Source organism: Heterobasidion irregulare (genome assembly GCF_000320585.1).
Source record: "Heterobasidion irregulare TC 32-1 unplaced genomic scaffold scaffold_10, whole genome shotgun sequence".
NCBI lineage: Eukaryota > Fungi > Basidiomycota > Agaricomycetes > Russulales > Bondarzewiaceae > Heterobasidion > Heterobasidion irregulare.
Window position 1 is genome coordinate 911,200 of NW_009258206.1, and position 15,960 is coordinate 927,159.

General features: G+C 49.9%; 5 protein-coding genes across 5 annotated transcripts; 1 reads left to right on the top strand and 4 right to left on the bottom strand.

Moving 5' to 3' along the window:
* Window positions 1–1,427: 1,427 nt before the first annotated feature.
* On the bottom strand, window positions 1,428–5,309 carry HETIRDRAFT_37301 (Esterase/lipase/thioesterase). The gene is made up of 9 exons (XM_009552178.1): window positions 4,980–5,309; window positions 4,766–4,849; window positions 4,629–4,658; window positions 4,028–4,395; window positions 3,762–3,898; window positions 3,328–3,438; window positions 2,928–3,111; window positions 2,099–2,241; window positions 1,428–1,961 (listed from the first exon to the last, which is right to left on the bottom strand). Exons 1-9 carry the CDS (start codon window positions 5,302–5,304, stop codon window positions 1,679–1,681), a joined length of 1,665 nt encoding a protein of 554 aa, XP_009550473.1. The 5' UTR covers window positions 5,305–5,309; the 3' UTR covers window positions 1,428–1,678.
* A 202-nt stretch (window positions 5,310–5,511) lies between these two features.
* Window positions 5,512–5,897, bottom strand: HETIRDRAFT_105552 (uncharacterized protein; the record flags this gene model as incomplete). The annotated part of the gene is made up of 3 exons (XM_009552520.1): window positions 5,512–5,622; window positions 5,680–5,751; window positions 5,838–5,897. 3 exons carry the CDS (start codon window positions 5,895–5,897, stop codon window positions 5,512–5,514), a joined length of 243 nt encoding a protein of 80 aa, XP_009550815.1.
* Window positions 5,898–5,925: 28 nt separating this feature from the next.
* HETIRDRAFT_436223 (uncharacterized protein) lies at window positions 5,926–6,517 on the bottom strand. Its single transcript, XM_009552521.1, has 3 exons — window positions 6,487–6,517; window positions 6,298–6,371; window positions 5,926–6,231 (listed from the first exon to the last, which is right to left on the bottom strand). Exon 3 carries the CDS (start codon window positions 6,169–6,171, stop codon window positions 5,932–5,934), a length of 240 nt encoding a protein of 79 aa, XP_009550816.1. The 5' UTR covers window positions 6,172–6,231; window positions 6,298–6,371; window positions 6,487–6,517; the 3' UTR covers window positions 5,926–5,931.
* A 156-nt stretch (window positions 6,518–6,673) lies between these two features.
* On the top strand, window positions 6,674–7,462 carry HETIRDRAFT_429577 (uncharacterized protein; the record flags this gene model as incomplete). Its single annotated transcript, XM_009552522.1, has 1 exon — window positions 6,674–7,462. One exon carries the CDS (start codon window positions 6,674–6,676, stop codon window positions 7,460–7,462), a length of 789 nt encoding a protein of 262 aa, XP_009550817.1.
* Window positions 7,463–13,466: 6,004 nt separating this feature from the next.
* On the bottom strand, window positions 13,467–15,925 carry HETIRDRAFT_65560 (uncharacterized protein). The gene is made up of 4 exons (XM_009552229.1): window positions 15,887–15,925; window positions 15,577–15,815; window positions 15,231–15,484; window positions 13,467–15,165 (listed from the first exon to the last, which is right to left on the bottom strand). The coding sequence occupies exons 2-4, from the start codon at window positions 15,805–15,807 to the stop codon at window positions 13,569–13,571; spliced, it is 2,082 nt and encodes a 693-aa protein (XP_009550524.1). The 5' UTR covers window positions 15,808–15,815; window positions 15,887–15,925; the 3' UTR covers window positions 13,467–13,568.
* Between the last annotated feature and the right edge of the window lie 35 nt (window positions 15,926–15,960).

The following is a 15,960-nucleotide window of genomic DNA, read 5'->3' on the forward strand; positions in this document are numbered from 1 at the left end:
CTCCCTATAGAGAGACCGAAGTGGATGCCTCGCGCTTGATGGGGAGACGCAGGGGCAACGATAAGTTGCAAGAATGACAGCATGAGTATACAGTTCCACTTGCACGGCCCACGTCGATTCTCACCGGTATTTGGATTCCGCGCACTTCGACTTGAGCCAGATTAAAACGCCAACAATACAGCTATCACCAGATTTGGGGCCTAGGATCTTCCCGTTCCTGTTAGAGTAGACGGTATAACTGCGGCCATCGCTGCTGCTGTGACTGACATTTCTGACGCATTCACACTGCATCAGTTGTCAAAATAGAGCACAGTGCACCGACTCTTGCTAGGGCGTCCCAAAAATGACTCAGGTTGATTCGTATCACTCCGCCATGGGCGAAGCGAGACATCGTCGGAAAAGCGTACATTGACAGACTAAATTGCGCACAAGGCGGAGCCCTCCCCATGAGATAGCCGTCTTCTCAGCGCGCTTTCCGCAGCCCACTGTCTCGGTGGAGCTTCGAATCATAAGAGCTCATAAGACGCCCAACGATGAATGCGCCGTCAGCGGTTCGGTAGTACCTGAAAGACGGCGAGAGGACCGCGACTATGGCAGTGTGAATAGTTGATATCAGTATCTGGAAGGAGAAGCTCGAGTCACGAATCAGACAGCAGGCTCGCACAGAACTAGAAGTATACGTTATGCGGTGGTCATGTACGAGCGTGTACCGGAACTGCCACTTAGCATTCTGAATTTGAGCGGTCTCAACAGCCCAACCCCTTCGCTAGATCTCCGAACCCCTCTGACACAGCCAGGCGCCTCAAGCAACCCTCCATCCAAGGATTTCTGACAGCCATCACAGGCCATTGCAACCACTCCGAGTCACTGACTGAGCCGCGAGCGGTGCCAGCTGGTGACAGCCACAAAACCGAATTTGCTGTGGAAGTCGAAGCGAGAAAGAGTCGATGCGATGTGAGGTCAGCTAAGTGCCTAGTGCCTGATTGTGATTGAAATTGACTGAGTCCTCGGTCATCGCCAGTACCAAGCTGAGAAGATTCGTGGACGTTTCTGATATGTAAAGCCGCGGCAGCAGTGTGAGGGGGGCCAGTGACAGCAGACGTGGCCAGCATCAATTACTGTAATCCGGTCACTCACTGGCATCATTTCGCCGTGCACAGATCACCGGCTTGTATTTGGTATATTGAAAGAGCCTGTTCTGTTCCATCTGGACGAAGAGAAGGATGGGTCTAGTCAGGATGTGGGTGAATAGACCAAGGTGCGCCGATGGAGGTCAAAGGCCGCAATGGGTGGCATTCTGTAAGTAGCTTTCCATCATTTCTGAGTCTCAAGAGGCCAGATCCAGTAGTAGTACATTATGACACCATCACAGTGTCGGGGCCGCAGCAGCCTTTCAATTAAAATGAACATCACACATCAGCACCGGCCGGCAGCCGTGAACAGCGATTCCACAACCAGCACAAACAGAAACCATAAACAGACGAGCCTGGCGCAGAGGGAGATATGTGGAAGTCACTAACTCCCAGGCCACTATACAAACCGAGATACAAGCGCGATTCCAAATGCACAAAATCCAATGATACATACCCACCACAACGACAGCGCATCGAAGAGAAGCAATGATCATCATCGTTCCGAACCTGTTTCAATTCCGAATGCCGTCATCCCCCTCATTCGTCTAATTTTGCTGCTCCACCACCTGGCGTGCCACAAACTCACAGCGCGCAGTCTCAGCCTTCGGTTCCGCTTCTACATCGCTGCCGCTGGTGTCTGGCGTGCCTTGCTGCAGCGCGATGCGCTCACGACTGGTGCTCGAGTATGATGGCCAGACGGGAGACCGCGCCAGCTTAAAGGTGTTCGGATTGCCCGCGCGGACGAAGGAGAGCCAATACGCGATGAGTTCTTCCGCGAACGCGGTCTGAGTGGGCGTCATCGGCGAAAACGTCGCCGATCCGTTGAACCTGACAGTATGCAAGGACATGAGCATCCATATCGGCCACAGCTGCTTCCGATTCGCCGTTGATTATGGGCGCGCCAACGCCCACCGAAGCGAGATGGATAGATGGGACGATCAACAGGCGCGAGTGCAGCTACGTACCCGGTATTGGTACCCATGAACATCATCCAGTTCTCCGCAGCATGCCCCACCGTGACCGTGTCGTTCAAAGTCGGGTTGGGCTGATTATACCGATACGTGAACGTCGGGCTATGTACGGCGGCGGCCTGTCCTATGATCGTTCTCTGCGGACAGCAATTACAGATGAGTCAAAATTGCACAGAACGGGTCATGAAATAAAAGTAACGTCTCCGAAGGAGGAACAAAGGGCGCCAGCCGAAGAGAAGAATGACTCCGAGCTCATGCCAAAAGCGACATAAGGGGCGCCGATTGCGGCACAGCAGTGAGCCTCGTGTAGAAGTGCTCGGAGGGCTCGCAGTCACCTCAAATTCAAACTACAGCGGTGACAGAAGCAAGCACGCGCAGGGACGTATGCTGCGAGCTCGACAAACGAACGACTGAATGGAGCTTATCCACCGCCGCACTGAAGCGCACAGCGCCATCGCAGGCGAGAGGCAAAACGACAGAGAACAAATGTCTCCGTGTGTCGCGCCGTCTTCTGTCTGTACAACCCCTGCCTCTCCTGAGCCGAGGCGACAGCTGCGGTTGGAGATCGTCTCTTCCAACAAAAGATAACCTCAGCGACACGTAACACTCGCAGACCGCGCACGTCACTTCCACGGAGCTCATAAAGTGTTCGGCCAACCTGGTTCAGAACCAGGCTCGAGCTCTGCCTCATCTCATCTGCCATGTCGCAAATTGCATAACACCCTCGAAAGCCCGCAGGAACTCACGCTCCACCCCCCTCTGACACTCGACACAGAACAAAGACAGAGATAGAGAAATGAGCTGAACAAAATGATTGACTGACCGCGCAGATGAGCTCGGACTCGCCGGTGGCGACTTGACGGCGCTGAGCGTCAGAATCATAGTCGCTGCGCGGGTATATGTCTAGGTACTGTTCGAGCGTGGCATTATCCAGTGCTGGGAAATATGCCTTGAGCGCGACCTTGATGTCCACCGAGGTTGACGACAGAGTCTCATTTGACGTCGACCTGTGCGAATATGCCGCGGACCCAATGACAGGCCGAGCGAATAGATATACGGAAGGCGCAACCGAAGACAGGCAACGGACATAAAAGATGTGTCAGTCAAACGAATTAATCTGAAGCTGTGGACTCGAACTCGAGGTTCGTGTTTCATGCGCGCGCCAGGGCGCTTGGCGCATATATTGATATGGCAGGTGTGATTACGATGGGAAGAAGACTCACCCCACGATCAAGGGGACGCGCGCGAAATTGCCTTGTTGGATCGAGCGCGTGGGGAGATCAGTGATGACCTCACCGTCCACGACGGGGTGGAATGATCTGTACGGTCCCTGGCTAGTATAGCATTGAACAACACATAATTGACTGGTTAGCCTGTGTACAAACATCTAGAAGAAATAGAGAGATGCAGTCCGCCCCCGCCGGCGTCACCACAGGGACCCTTGAAAGGTATGGCGAAACAAATAATGATGCCAGCTTTATTTCCGCAGTGTGCCTGGACCATCCATCTCTCTCGGTAGTCTTTCTCAACTCCGAGCCAGCCAAAAGAGCAGAAAAATGGAAGAAGTGGAAGACAAAACATAATATAAATGGAGATCCACACGGAGACGGAAACGGGAATTGAAATGGGTTCCGAGGCAAAAACTGAACAAACTCACAAGGTTTCACTGAAGAACGAGGCGTCATCCTGTGCACGCGCCAGCACACTGACTGGCGCCTGGCGGAGACACGCGAGCTGGGCCGAAATAGGCCCTTCGCCGCATCCTGCCGTCTGCGCGAAGTACACGAACAGCGGCTTGCCACGAGTCGAAGAACACAGTTGTTAGCGCTCGCAGCTTCCTGTCCCGCTTCAGCCACTGGCGGGCCGCTGCCTCCGCAGACGTAGTCCAGATGGCCTCGGCGGGTTGGTAGAATAAGCACTCACCCGTTGCTGCTCTGGCGTTGGCAAGGGAATCCTGTATACGCTTTGCGCGATGGCCTGAGAGAAAAGCGGTTTGCCTTGTGCCGCCTCATGCGCGACGAGGTGCAGCTCGACGGAGGACCCGCCTGCGCTCTGGCCGTTGATAGTGACGCGAGCAGGGTCTCCCCCAAACGCACCGATATGCGCTTGCGTCCAGCGAAGCGCCTCGATCTGGTCGCGGAATCCGGCGTTGAGGTCCGCGGCACCGAGCTCGGGGACGCTGAGGAAGCCGAACGCGTCGAGACGATAGTAGACCGAGACCACCACCGCATGCGGGCTTTGCTGAATCCAGTGGTCGAACGGCCAGTCGCGCGGATTGCCGAAAACGTAGCCTATCGGGTATATGGTGGGTAGATGGGCGATGGGCGGGGATTTGGTATTGGCATTGGTAGAGTAAGGACGAGCGGTGAGAGTGATTGTGGAATTCGGATGTCGAACAGTTGAACGGTCGATTCAAGGCGAATCAGCGGGGAGTAAAGCAGACAGATTGGGGACAAGGAGAGGGGATGAGGAAGACGGGTAAGTGGCCGTGGAGAGGGCAGGAATAGTAAAATGGAAGACGAACCTCCGCCGTGGATGTACACCAAAACGGGCACTGTGGGGGTTCGGGAGTTTGGAATTAGCGCTTTGCACAAGCGCAAGGGGAAGGGCGTTCTTCCGAGAATACATGTCCTGGGAAGTGGATGCAAAGGGAGTACTCACACTTGCTGTCTTTCGTCGCGTTCACAGGCGCGTAGATGTTCACGTTGAGACAGTCCTCGCTCCCTGCACCTCCCGCGTCCCCGGCTGTAAATCGAGATATGCCCATTCGTTTCGTTCCCCAGTGCCCAGCCATAGCCGCATCCACATGTTTCAGAAGTGAACTCATCAATATTGCATTGCTGAAATTGACCGCAGAAAAGAATGAATCGCTCACCACCTGTGCTCCCCTGTACGCATTGGTCCGGATACGTCATCGCATCAACGACCCTACCGCCTGCCTCCTGTCGAACACGGGTCGTGTTCAAAGGCAACGGTGCACGGAAGCGCCGCTCGCCGAGCGGGGGTTCGGCATAAGGGATACCGAGGTACGCTACTGAATTCGGATACGTGTGGTTTCCTCTATAGCGCGCGTAGCCCGTGTCGACGACACCTGCCCCGGATGAGCTGTCGGATACCGCTGGGAGGACTGCCGCGGTGACCAATGGCACGCTGGGACAGAGGAATATGGCCAACAAGCTAGACAGTCTCATGACGACCATATTACACAACACTTCGAGCTCGAGCGAGGGTCCTTTCCAGAGGGCGATTTGCCACTAGATGAGTCGGCCATAGCGAGCGAGCGGGTGGGAGTCTTATAGCACCTGTCGACCCATCACAAATATCGCGTGGTATTCTTTACCTGACTTCCTCGAAGCCATTGGACACTGCGAACCTATGTGGGTATTCTTGTTCCGAGGTCAGGAGGGTTAGAGGTTCAAAAGCAGCGCTGGGGACGGCATGGCACGTCCCGGCGGAAGCATGTTGGAACGACGGTCGGTGACGAACCTGAGGACGCCCAAGATGCTTGTCCTCAGCGGCTAGATCACGAGCGGAATCAGACGACTTGCTGCGGGAGGCCGTGCACATCCCTGCACATCGAGGTTGACGTTTACCTTTCGAAGATGTGGAGCGGCGTCAGTTGCACCACTAGGTATGGGCGTCGTGCACTAGACGCGTTTATGACGGGCCAAGTGCCGTTAGGTCGCGTAACCTGTCCAGCTCGGATCTTGACTCACGATGCAAAACGACTGACCCACACCCTATTGAGTTCACGGGCCGACGATGGAGCAACGTGGGTCTCCCAAGCTTTCATGGTGTCGAAGCATATCACGCGAACACCAGAACATTCAAGCCAACCACGCCAAAATATGATTGCAGTGGTACAACGGGAAACAAACTCTGCACTTTATGATTTCTTCGACAACGACCCTCCCTTCCCAACGCGTCTTTCCCGCGGAAGTTGGAACAAGACACAAAATCGCCAGCACCGCCTGCTCCGGGCAAGGACAGGCAGCGTGCATGCGGCAGAAAGGCGCCAAGACGTCAAAGCGACGGAGTAAGATGGGCTTGTTTAAATGAAGTCGCATGTGATGGATTGACGTCGGGGCTCCTACTGCGCAAGGCCAGCTATCTTCAGGCCGTTTATTCTGCGCGAGTCAATGTTGTGTGAGCGATCAACACGGACAGGAAGAAAGCAAGCTGAGTGAACGCACTGGAGCGAGCGCGCATCTTTCGGCGTTTGCGCCTGAGTCTGCGAGACCTCTTTTTCTTCCACTTCTCTCTCATTCTGTCGGACACAACGGCGGAGATTACATATATGCCGGAAGAGCGTGAGCAGTCAGTACATGTAATTCTGACAAGCAGGCCGGAGGATCGAGAATGGAGAAAGGGATGAGACTTACATATCGTTCAATGGGAGGGTACTTAGGGGGCGGAGGCGCGTAGGGAGACAGGATTGTGTTGTGGGGCTTCGAGAAACTGTACAGTAGCTGACTCAGTGAGTTGCCACGCCATGTGGGAGTGGCTCGTGCCACCGCCGCCCACTGCTACCGCAGCCACTGTTGAGTTCAGCGCGCACGCCGTACATCTATGGGCAAGAAACGCAAGACTGTGCCCGCAGCGCTTCACAGCGAGCTCACTGAGTACTCCAATCTCCTGCGCGTTCTGCGCACACAGGGGACTCTCGACATCACCGTGCACCTCGCGCCTTCCGCCGCCTCCAGTGATCACAACCTCTCCTTCGATGACAATGCCCACCATGGTGCTTTCGGCGATGACAGTGGAGAAGATAAATTTTATAACTTAGACGCCACCTCCTCTGAGCACAGGAACGTGAACGAAAACCTCACCGAGCAGGGCATATCTCTACCCGCTACCGCCACTCTGAGCGCTTCGAGGAAGGGTAAGGCGCGCGTTGCGTTTGCGTCTGCACCTGGTGGTGAGAAGTCTCGTGTCCGGGATACTTGGACGCGCTGGCCGCTTCTCGCGGGTGACGTGCACGTCCCCGAATGGGGGTTTGCCGACGAAGTCTACCTCCTCGCGCGACAGGCGCTCGACCGCATCCCAACTCTCAACCTTACGTCTTCCACCTCTGCATCTACCGTCCACAAACGCGAGGATGCCGCAGATGCCGAGGATGATGAGGAAAACATTGAAGAAGACGACTCTGACCTAGACTCAGATGCAGATTCCCAGATCCCCCCCGCCGCCAAGGGGGCGCTCTCCTCTCTTTGTGAAGCCCATCTCGGCCAGATCCTTGCTGCTCTAGCGTCGCATGTACCTCTTGCAGAAAGCAGCATGCAGAACCGAATTAGGCCTCTGGGGTGGGTGGATGTGCTCGACATTGTCAGCGTGAGCGGGCTCGTAGATGACGTGTAAGCCCATTCGCTTTTCCTCACATTGCACGCTTCGGATATATTAGATACTTTGGATCATCTCTAATTCTAATTCATCTGCTTTGCTGGGGTGCCGGTGTTGGCAGTGTGATCGGAAGTGTGCAAGATAGAATGGAGGCTGTCTATGGTCCCGCGGGACATTCCCGTACGTATCTCTCCTCTGTATCGCTCTCTTACTCCGTCTCCTTTCGTCGTCAAACCTTGTCTGACTGTATTCCATGCATTCTGAACACTTAGTTGCTCACCGCACGCGTGTCCTTAACTCCACATCCACCCGCGCAAGGTCTGCACTTGACCTCAGCTTCCTATCGTTCCCTGGCTTCGACAATCCTGACCCGTTTCTTTTACCACGCAAACGTAATCCCTTTTTCCTTGCCGTCCAGCCTTTCGCACCTATGCTGATGATCTTCCTCCCCTCGATACGCCGGTTTTATAGGCAAAAGTGAACCGGTCGAAAGACGTACTTCTATCCGTATTGGCGCTCGCGACCGTGCCCGCGGGCGTGGCGCACCCTCATCCGCACAGTCATCCTCGTCTGAACCGCTCGTCGCCCGCATCGGCCGAAAAGACGCCTCAGCAGCCGGCCAACATGCGAAACACAATAAACCAAAGACTCACAGTCACAGACATAAAAAGCAGAAACGCGATCAGGATGTCGATTACGGCGGTGCCGAAGGCGACTCGGCGCTACGGAGGTCCACACGTCTTCGTTCCGCTGCGAAGCGGTAGCTCAGTCCCCAGATGCCCATCCTTCCCAATATTGTGTGGCAAGCATTTCTATGCCTATATTGGTGTTTCACAGTGACAATTTGCAGTCTATAGCGTTGACCGTGACCTCGTTTATCTCGGGCGCGGGACGTGGATTCAGGGACCTACAACTATGACTTGATCTGGGCCATCCTTCTTTTTGTCCGTAAGCTCTGAAACATAAGATGCTGCGGGAGCCTAACAATTAATACAACAATTAGGCTTAGGGAACCCTCGACGATCAAATTCCGTTGTGTCGGTTTCTCTCCCGCTCAAAATTGGCTAGGCTCTGTGCCAAACTCAAAAAGCGGAAGACACACTGCACGAGTCCGATTGCAGAGACCGCGCGTCAGTCGTCCTTCCCCGCATTATGAGCCCCTGGCGGGTAGGAACACAGAAGATACTCGTACTATCAGTGCACCGGAGTTGCAAATGGTATGAGAGGTTCAAAATCGAGTTTTTCGGGGTGTTTTTGCACAGCACCTTTCGAAAAAATTCATAGTTGTTCATTTGAGTACTCTTCAAGTATATTGTTTTTTTCAAGGATAAAATGTGCATATAGCAATGAGAAGGTAGCAGATAGTGTTTTGTGTGACAGAGTTCTCTGCAAGATACTCAAGATCCCTCAGATCCTTGAGCTTGATTTTCAAAAACAAGTATCTTGAGCATTGTTAGGTGCCTTCAAATATATTTAATGCACTCTGATCTGACTTCGAGGTTTAGTAAGAATTCCTCTACAGCTAAGAGAATGAGGTAGGATGAGATCAGAGCATCATATGTTATCCTATCTTGTCCTCTAGAGTCACCAAATCTGGCCTTATGCTATTAATTTATCTAACAATATATAATGACATCCGAAATTTCAGATGCTTCTATATCCTCTAATCAGACCCAGTGTGAGCTTCAGATATCTTGGTATTTTAATATAATCAGAATAAACATTTTTATTTTTATTTGCACTACTAATAAACATGTGAAAAAGAAAGCTTAGTCATAAGTAACCAGACAAGCAGTGTTGAAGAAGCAAGGCCACCATCTAGTGCACCTGTGATTCCATCATTGTACTCTGAGGAGACAAGAGTAAGTATGCTTGTGTTGTTTAGTGGGCTTATTAGCATTGCAGACATAAGCTGTCACATCTAAAAAACACCTCCTCTATATTATGCCTAAATTATAGCTATTTATGAATAAAATATCTCTAATGCAAATTAAAGATTTTTTCTTTACTCTTCCCCCCTTCTTAGTTCTGATCTCATTATAAGTAAATATAATAAATTAAGGATAACTGAAGCTAAAAAAATTCCAGATCTGAATAGATATTTTGATTAAAATTATGCACAATAACATCCATGTCTATAAAGAATCAAAGAAAATTATTAATATTTTATATCAATTATAAGTATATGAGCACTATATATGTTATAAACTACTTATTTGGTAAACCCAAGAGTAGGAGGTTCTTCTCTAGGTCACACAACAAGGAAAAGTAGGATAAATGTCTTAACTATACAAGATATATAGGAGCAGATAATATTTAGAGGGTTGTAATAAGAAAGAACTGCAATGAAGTCTATAGTATAAAGACTATAGAATAATAAAAGAGGATAGACTAAAAATTCTCAGCCTATTTTACAGGCCTTTGGTACTACTTTAGAAAAATATGAGAATGCCAAACTACCCTAAGGGATTCTCTAAGTCACTGCTCTTTTCCAGTAACTACTTTTGTCCTTCTTCTATTATCTTCTTTCAACTAGGAGAATGATGGCTTGTGTTTTCCTATGAGTACATGCTTGTAAGCCTGCTGTCAGTCATCTATATTATCTGTTGTGATACTCAACTAGTAATGATAATATCTACTAGGAATTAATAACCAAGGATGTTACCTTATACTATGATGTATGTGCCATAGTAGGCACTATCTAATAGTTATGATGATCATTGCTAGAATGGACTTGACCATGGAGGTTCTAGCAGACTGTGATTATAACAATACCCTCTTTCTATGTCCTAATGCCTAGTAGGACAATATGCTATGTATGTCTTGTTACTATTATATATATAATTTGCTTTTTTGAGCATGATAGTAGGGCAGATGTGGCTTTTGCTATAACTTTTTTTTCCAGGGGAAAGACTGACTTATATTGTTTAATCCCCTAGGAGTTTTCTGTCTCTATTAAGCTATTTGTTTATGGACTATTGGGGTTTCTCAAGCCCTTCTTAAGTAGGATGTTCTTTCTTTACCCACTAATTTTATTGCAGGTGTTTGCTTGGTTTCTCAAGCCTAGGGACCCTGATTTAACTGGACTATACTAGTTTAGCTCTAAGAAAGGTATGGTATGTAAATAGTGTATAGGACAAGTAAAAACTCATTAACATTAGGGAAAAGCTCTATATTAAATAACCATAGTCAAGCATAAATATAGCTATATTTTTACCAATTACTATTAAGGATTTTTAGCTTACCCCCCTCTAATCCTCAAAATATAAGATCTAATTAGAGCTAATTAAAGCTAGTTTATTATATGGATTTTCCGAAAAATATCAACCAACCCAGTTCTATGGTTTCTCTACTACTACTACACCTCCAATCATAGAGTATCTATAGAGCTTACTAATCAAACTAAAGTTATACCTTATTATAAACTTGCCTATCACTAGAATTAAACCAATAACCTCATACCTATATACCCCAGACTAGTGCTCTAAACCACTAAGCTACAAGATTATAAATTATTCACCTGGTAACCTAAATATGTTGATATAAATAAGGCAATCTCAACATTTCTGATTTTCTTACACATTTATCTTTTATCTATTCTATATATAAAGAGGTCAATAAATGCTCCAAAAGTCAGGGCTGATATCTGAATTTGGGCACTAGACAATGATATAGTAAACTAATAAAAAATAAAGAATACAGTAAAAATAAGATTGTAGCACTTACACAATTTGGATTTGAAATGTGTAAAATTGTAATTGGATTGTAGATTCCAATGGAACTATAGTAGTATAGACAATGTCACCTTTACTTGCAGATTTGATTATAAAGTTGATTATGGATAATATATTCTGATTAGCTCAGATTAGTATTTTGAATAATTAAATCTAATTAAAAAAAGAGGTTTTTCCAGATGTGTGTCAGTGTCACTTTGATTGCAGCTATGCTCTGAATACTTCTAGTTGTCCCGATCAATTCCAAATGAACATTGCCTGACTGAAGATTTCGATTTTGGTGCTGTTTCTACACTCTGAACACTTTCAGTATGCTCCCTTGCTGGTTGTGGCACAGCTGACAGTTCCTTGCACACTACAACCAGCTCCTGCCTACCTATGCTCGTAGGGGTGTTTCTTGAGTGTGTTTCGCACTCAGAGGCATTGCTAGGGTATCATTGTGCTAGGGGGCAGGATGGAAGGTGGTCGGGGAGAAACAATCTGGTAAACTGGTCTCTTGCCCGAGGGTAACAGGGTGCCGGGCAGCATATGAAAATATTGAGTAGGTACGACGGGCGAACCTTCCGATATACTCGAAGAACTGCCTGAAAAATGTCGATGCGGAGAGCTCCCTGACTGGAGCCGCCGGAGCCGGCAACCCAGTCGCAGATAGAGCACGACGGACAGCAGGGCCAGAATCAAATATGCGCCCCCGAAAGCTGCGCTGCCGATAATGACTAACTCTGAGTATTTCTGGCATTCAAGAGATGAGTTGTAAATGCTAGTAGATCTAGTGAGGGTAGTGCTAGTGGCGGACAAAGCGGATGTGGTACCAGTCGTAGTTGGAGGAAAAGAGGCAATTGTGGATGAAAACTTGCTCGGTGAAATACCGGTAGTAGGGTTGAATGAAATTTCAGCCGGAGAAGAACTCAAACTATTTGAAGGATGTTCTCTGCTGAGGATTATAGTGACCACCAAAGCCTCTCTTGATGGGAGACTTTGCAAAATATCATTCGTAGTCGCGAGAGATATCGGGAGCTCAGCGTTGGATGATAATCTCATCCTATCATTCCGCCCGTCCTGTCAGTAAAATATGAGTTCAGCGGGAACGTCTTCCGTGATATAGATACGAACGACATAGATTACTTCTAAACCATTGAAGGAATGATTCCGAAGATGCTGAACATCATCTTCGTGGATGACAACGACACCCCCAGATGACTTCTCGCGTGAAGTAGCTGTGCCATTCCACTGAGTGCCATAGGAAAAAGAGGCTTCATTACCCAATGAAGACAATGTCTAGCTCCCATTCCATCTAATAACACAACCATAAAGGCTCAGACGAAACACCACATACCAGCAGTAGATGAAGATGCAGGTGACAGCTGAGTACGAGTGGCCACAGTATGCCTATCACGTTTAAGATTGCAAGGGTTGTCCTGATCCCTGTTGAGTGCCCGCGTTGCGCCTGGCTGTTTCGTGCTGTTCATGGATGAGCGAAGATGGAAAACTGGGCCTCACGTGGAGTCGGTGAGTTTATGGAAGGAAGGCGGAAAGCCTGAACTTGCGACCTAGAAGGAGATATTATATACAACACGACGCGAGTGACCCCGGTCTTGACAGACGCACATCATAGTACCAGAATCCAGGATCGTCGAAATTCCCAGACGACAGCACCAAAGGTTGAAAACGGTTGAGCATGATACCCTCCAACTGTTGTCTTGACTGCCCGAACAGAGTGATTGGCTCCCCTCAATGATCAGATCGACACCAAGCAAAAGCAAATACCCAGAGAAAAGGAAAGCTCGCAGGTGACGCGCAGAGGAAGTGCCGTACAGAACACATGGGTCTGCATGATTACAAGTGGACTGGATAAAAGAGGCGCTGCTTGGAACTTGGTCAATAGCGACTGCGACGGGGACGTAGTTACACCTACACGATCACGGGCAACGATGCAGTCTCCACGACATCAAAGACGATTCCTCCATTCGGGGGCACCTTGTATTTCTCGCTCCCTCAACTCCAACGTAACCAGATCACGGATAGCACAAGCGACAGGGATTGCGCGGTGAACGTGACCTCGATCAAGGATGGAGGAACCGAGTGAGTTTAAAGTCAGAGTGTTCGACATATGACTGTACGCAAGCGACGAGCCCGGTGATGATGCTGAGATGGAATAGCACAGATGAATGCTGGGATGGAACGCCTCTCAAACGTCTTCGGTCACTTTTCGAGACAGCGCGCGATCCGCTCAGACAGGTTGAGGTGCATCGTCTGGAGGTCCTGACGCATGAGCATTTCCTCCAACTGTGGCGGCACATGATTTCCATTGTACACTCTTATTCCATCGAGGATGTGCAGATCAGATGAGGACGAGTGCGTGTGAAGACCCGTATCGGCACATCATGACATCAGGAATCAAGGGTTCGACCATTGAAATCTGCCCGCATCGCCTCCGCGAGACTCCTCGGCTCAACAACCCACATCGCCGCCTTCGCCTCCCCTGTACATTCCGGCACGCCCTCCAGTCCTTCTCTGGTTACCCTTGTATTTCCAGTCCCACACATATTCCAGTACCATGACCTATCCTTGACCTCAAGCTCTTCGATGACCTTGACTATGGAGCGCGCACTTGCGCGATTCGCTGTCAGCGTCGTGTACCCATGTACGGCGCCTAACAGCAAGCTATATGTGGTGTGCGCAGTGAGACGCCCATTCCCCCGGAGCGCGCGCGGGGGAGGAATCTCCGTTTTGTCAATCTCATGGCCTATGACAGTACCAGCATTGCTTTTATTAAGCGGACATTGGATGCCTGAGTCGGGAGAGCTACCAGAATTCGACCCCGAGTTTGCGAGCAGGTGGCGACACGTGCGCTGTAGTGCTGAGAAGAATGGGTGGGCCTCAGCCTTGCTGCTGCGCTCCTTGATGAGAGAAGAAGAATTCGTAGGAAAAATATGGATTGGGTGTAGAGGCAGAAAGTCTAGGGCGTAGCGTGACCCGCGCCAGAAGGCGCCCCGCATGTCTGATAATTCAGTGGGGGTAGGGCTAGAGTCGGATTCAGTGAAGAGAGCGCGCCCACGCCGCCGTTCGTTCGGCCCACCTATCTTCGTGACGATATCCAGGAAACGATCACGCGCCTCAGCCGTCGTCCAGAATTCAACACCGGACAATGTGCCTTCAGCATCGTTGCCGTTGCCGTTAGACTCGGAAGGAGCTCGGAACGCAATCAGACGAGTGCGCATCTCGTCAAGTAACTCATGTGCCATCTCGAGACGCTGCTGATCGACTAGCTGGCGCCAGTGCTGGTTTGCACCGTCTGCATCTGCGTCAACGGCCACACTATCCGGATCTCCATGTCTTTCAACTTGAACACTGCCTTCTACGGTCCTCCGTGAGCTAATATTAGTAGATTTTCGCTCGCGTTTCCGCGGGTAAACAGAGGTGGGTAGTATGAACCGATCCCTAGCCTCCTCGCTTGACGCTGGGAGCTGGGCGTGCGTGAGGTCCGACACAAGCGCGATGAGCACAGACAGGTCTAGGTTTACCTTCGCAGTAGGACACAGGTGAAGTGGATATGGGGATACGGGCCAGACATGGGGAGACAGGTTGTGAGAGGAAGCATCATCTCCGAGGCGGACTTCGATGCCGAGATCTTGCAGCCTTCGTATAGTTTGGCCAATGCGAGGGTCGTACAACGTGGAATCTTTGGGGGAAGGGTCGAGACGCGGGAGACAAAGGATGATTTTTGGGAGATTGGGGATGTCATCGGGGTCGGTAGTGCCTGGGCTAGAGTTGGAGAATGAGTGGCCTATAGAATTGTTGGAAGCTGCAGCGAGGAGCACGCGGGCCATGCGCAGGATGGAGTTATCGAGCTCGGTCTGCGCAAGCGTGAGCCAGTTTGTGGTGTGTAGGGACGCGTCTAAATTGCCAGTGTCGCTGTCGCTGTCAGACTCTGTGTCGTAAGAGTCTATCTCACGAAACTCTGCCAGGAGCCGCGAGTTTTTTATCCTGAGTTTCAGTGCAGCACACCATCAGCCCAATTCAGGCATGGAGAAAAAGTTAAGGATACACACGTGTTGATCCTGATCAAAGACCGGCCATTGTCGGCCACAACATCCACTTTCACTTTCGTGTACAACTCAGTAGGCATGCGTTTCGTTGATCTGGTCACCTTCACACTCTCATTATCTTTTTTGTCGACGTTGTAAGTCAGCCCGATCCCAATGACGGGTGGAGGCGCAGTCAGCACTTCCTTCCAAACGGCGACTAGATATGGCGAGTTAGTTGATGGAGGAGAGTGTTCGAAGGATTGGGGGTCCACAAGATACTACAATGTGTTGTGTTAGATTTTGTTCCAATACACACCATTTTCATGTTTACAGTCAATATACGAATAGATCGAATCGAGAAGCAACTCGCCTTCTGTATCACGTCCATATCGCGCTTCACAGACTCGGCAAAAGCACGCAAACCAGGCAAGTCTTCATGTCGCCTTCCTTGATCTAATGCATCTCGCGTAGAGTCTATGATTGGTGGCTTGAGCACAATGGGCTGGTAGGTCGAAATCGATGTGCATATCTCTCGTAGTTGCGCGAGCTGTTTTTGTAGCTCGATGTGAGCAGACGTTACGGTCGAGATGGTGCCCTTCATTGTTTTTCCTATTCATGAGCAAGGTTATGAGAATGTAATAGTCGCTTAACCGTGGACAGATGTGCAAGGAATATATTACACTGGTGTAACATGAGCAAGAGGTGGTCATTACGATGGCGGAAACATTATGGGGACGTTGCGGATAACCGAACT

Coding starts and splice junctions, on each gene's coding strand:
- HETIRDRAFT_65560 (XM_009552229.1), bottom strand. CDS start 15,807: ATGAAGGGCACCATCTCGACCGTAACGTCTGCTCACATCGAGCTACAA. Junction 15,485..15,576: donor ATATGGACGTGATACAGAAG/GCGAGTTGCTTC, acceptor AACACATTGTAG/TATCTTGTGGACCCCCAATC. Junction 15,166..15,230: donor TCTTTGATCAGGATCAACAC/GTGTGTATCCTT, acceptor ACTGAAACTCAG/GATAAAAAACTCGCGGCTCC.
- HETIRDRAFT_436223 (XM_009552521.1), bottom strand. CDS start 6,171: ATGCGACTTCATTTAAACAAGCCCATCTTACTCCGTCGCTTTGACGTC.
- HETIRDRAFT_37301 (XM_009552178.1), bottom strand. CDS start 5,304: ATGGTCGTCATGAGACTGTCTAGCTTGTTGGCCATATTCCTCTGTCCC. Junction 4,396..4,628: donor GGTGTACATCCACGGCGGAG/GTTCGTCTTCCA, acceptor TATACCCGATAG/GCTACGTTTTCGGCAATCCG. Junction 3,439..3,761: donor TCGTTCTTCAGTGAAACCTT/GTGAGTTTGTTC, acceptor ATGCTATACTAG/CCAGGGACCGTACAGATCAT.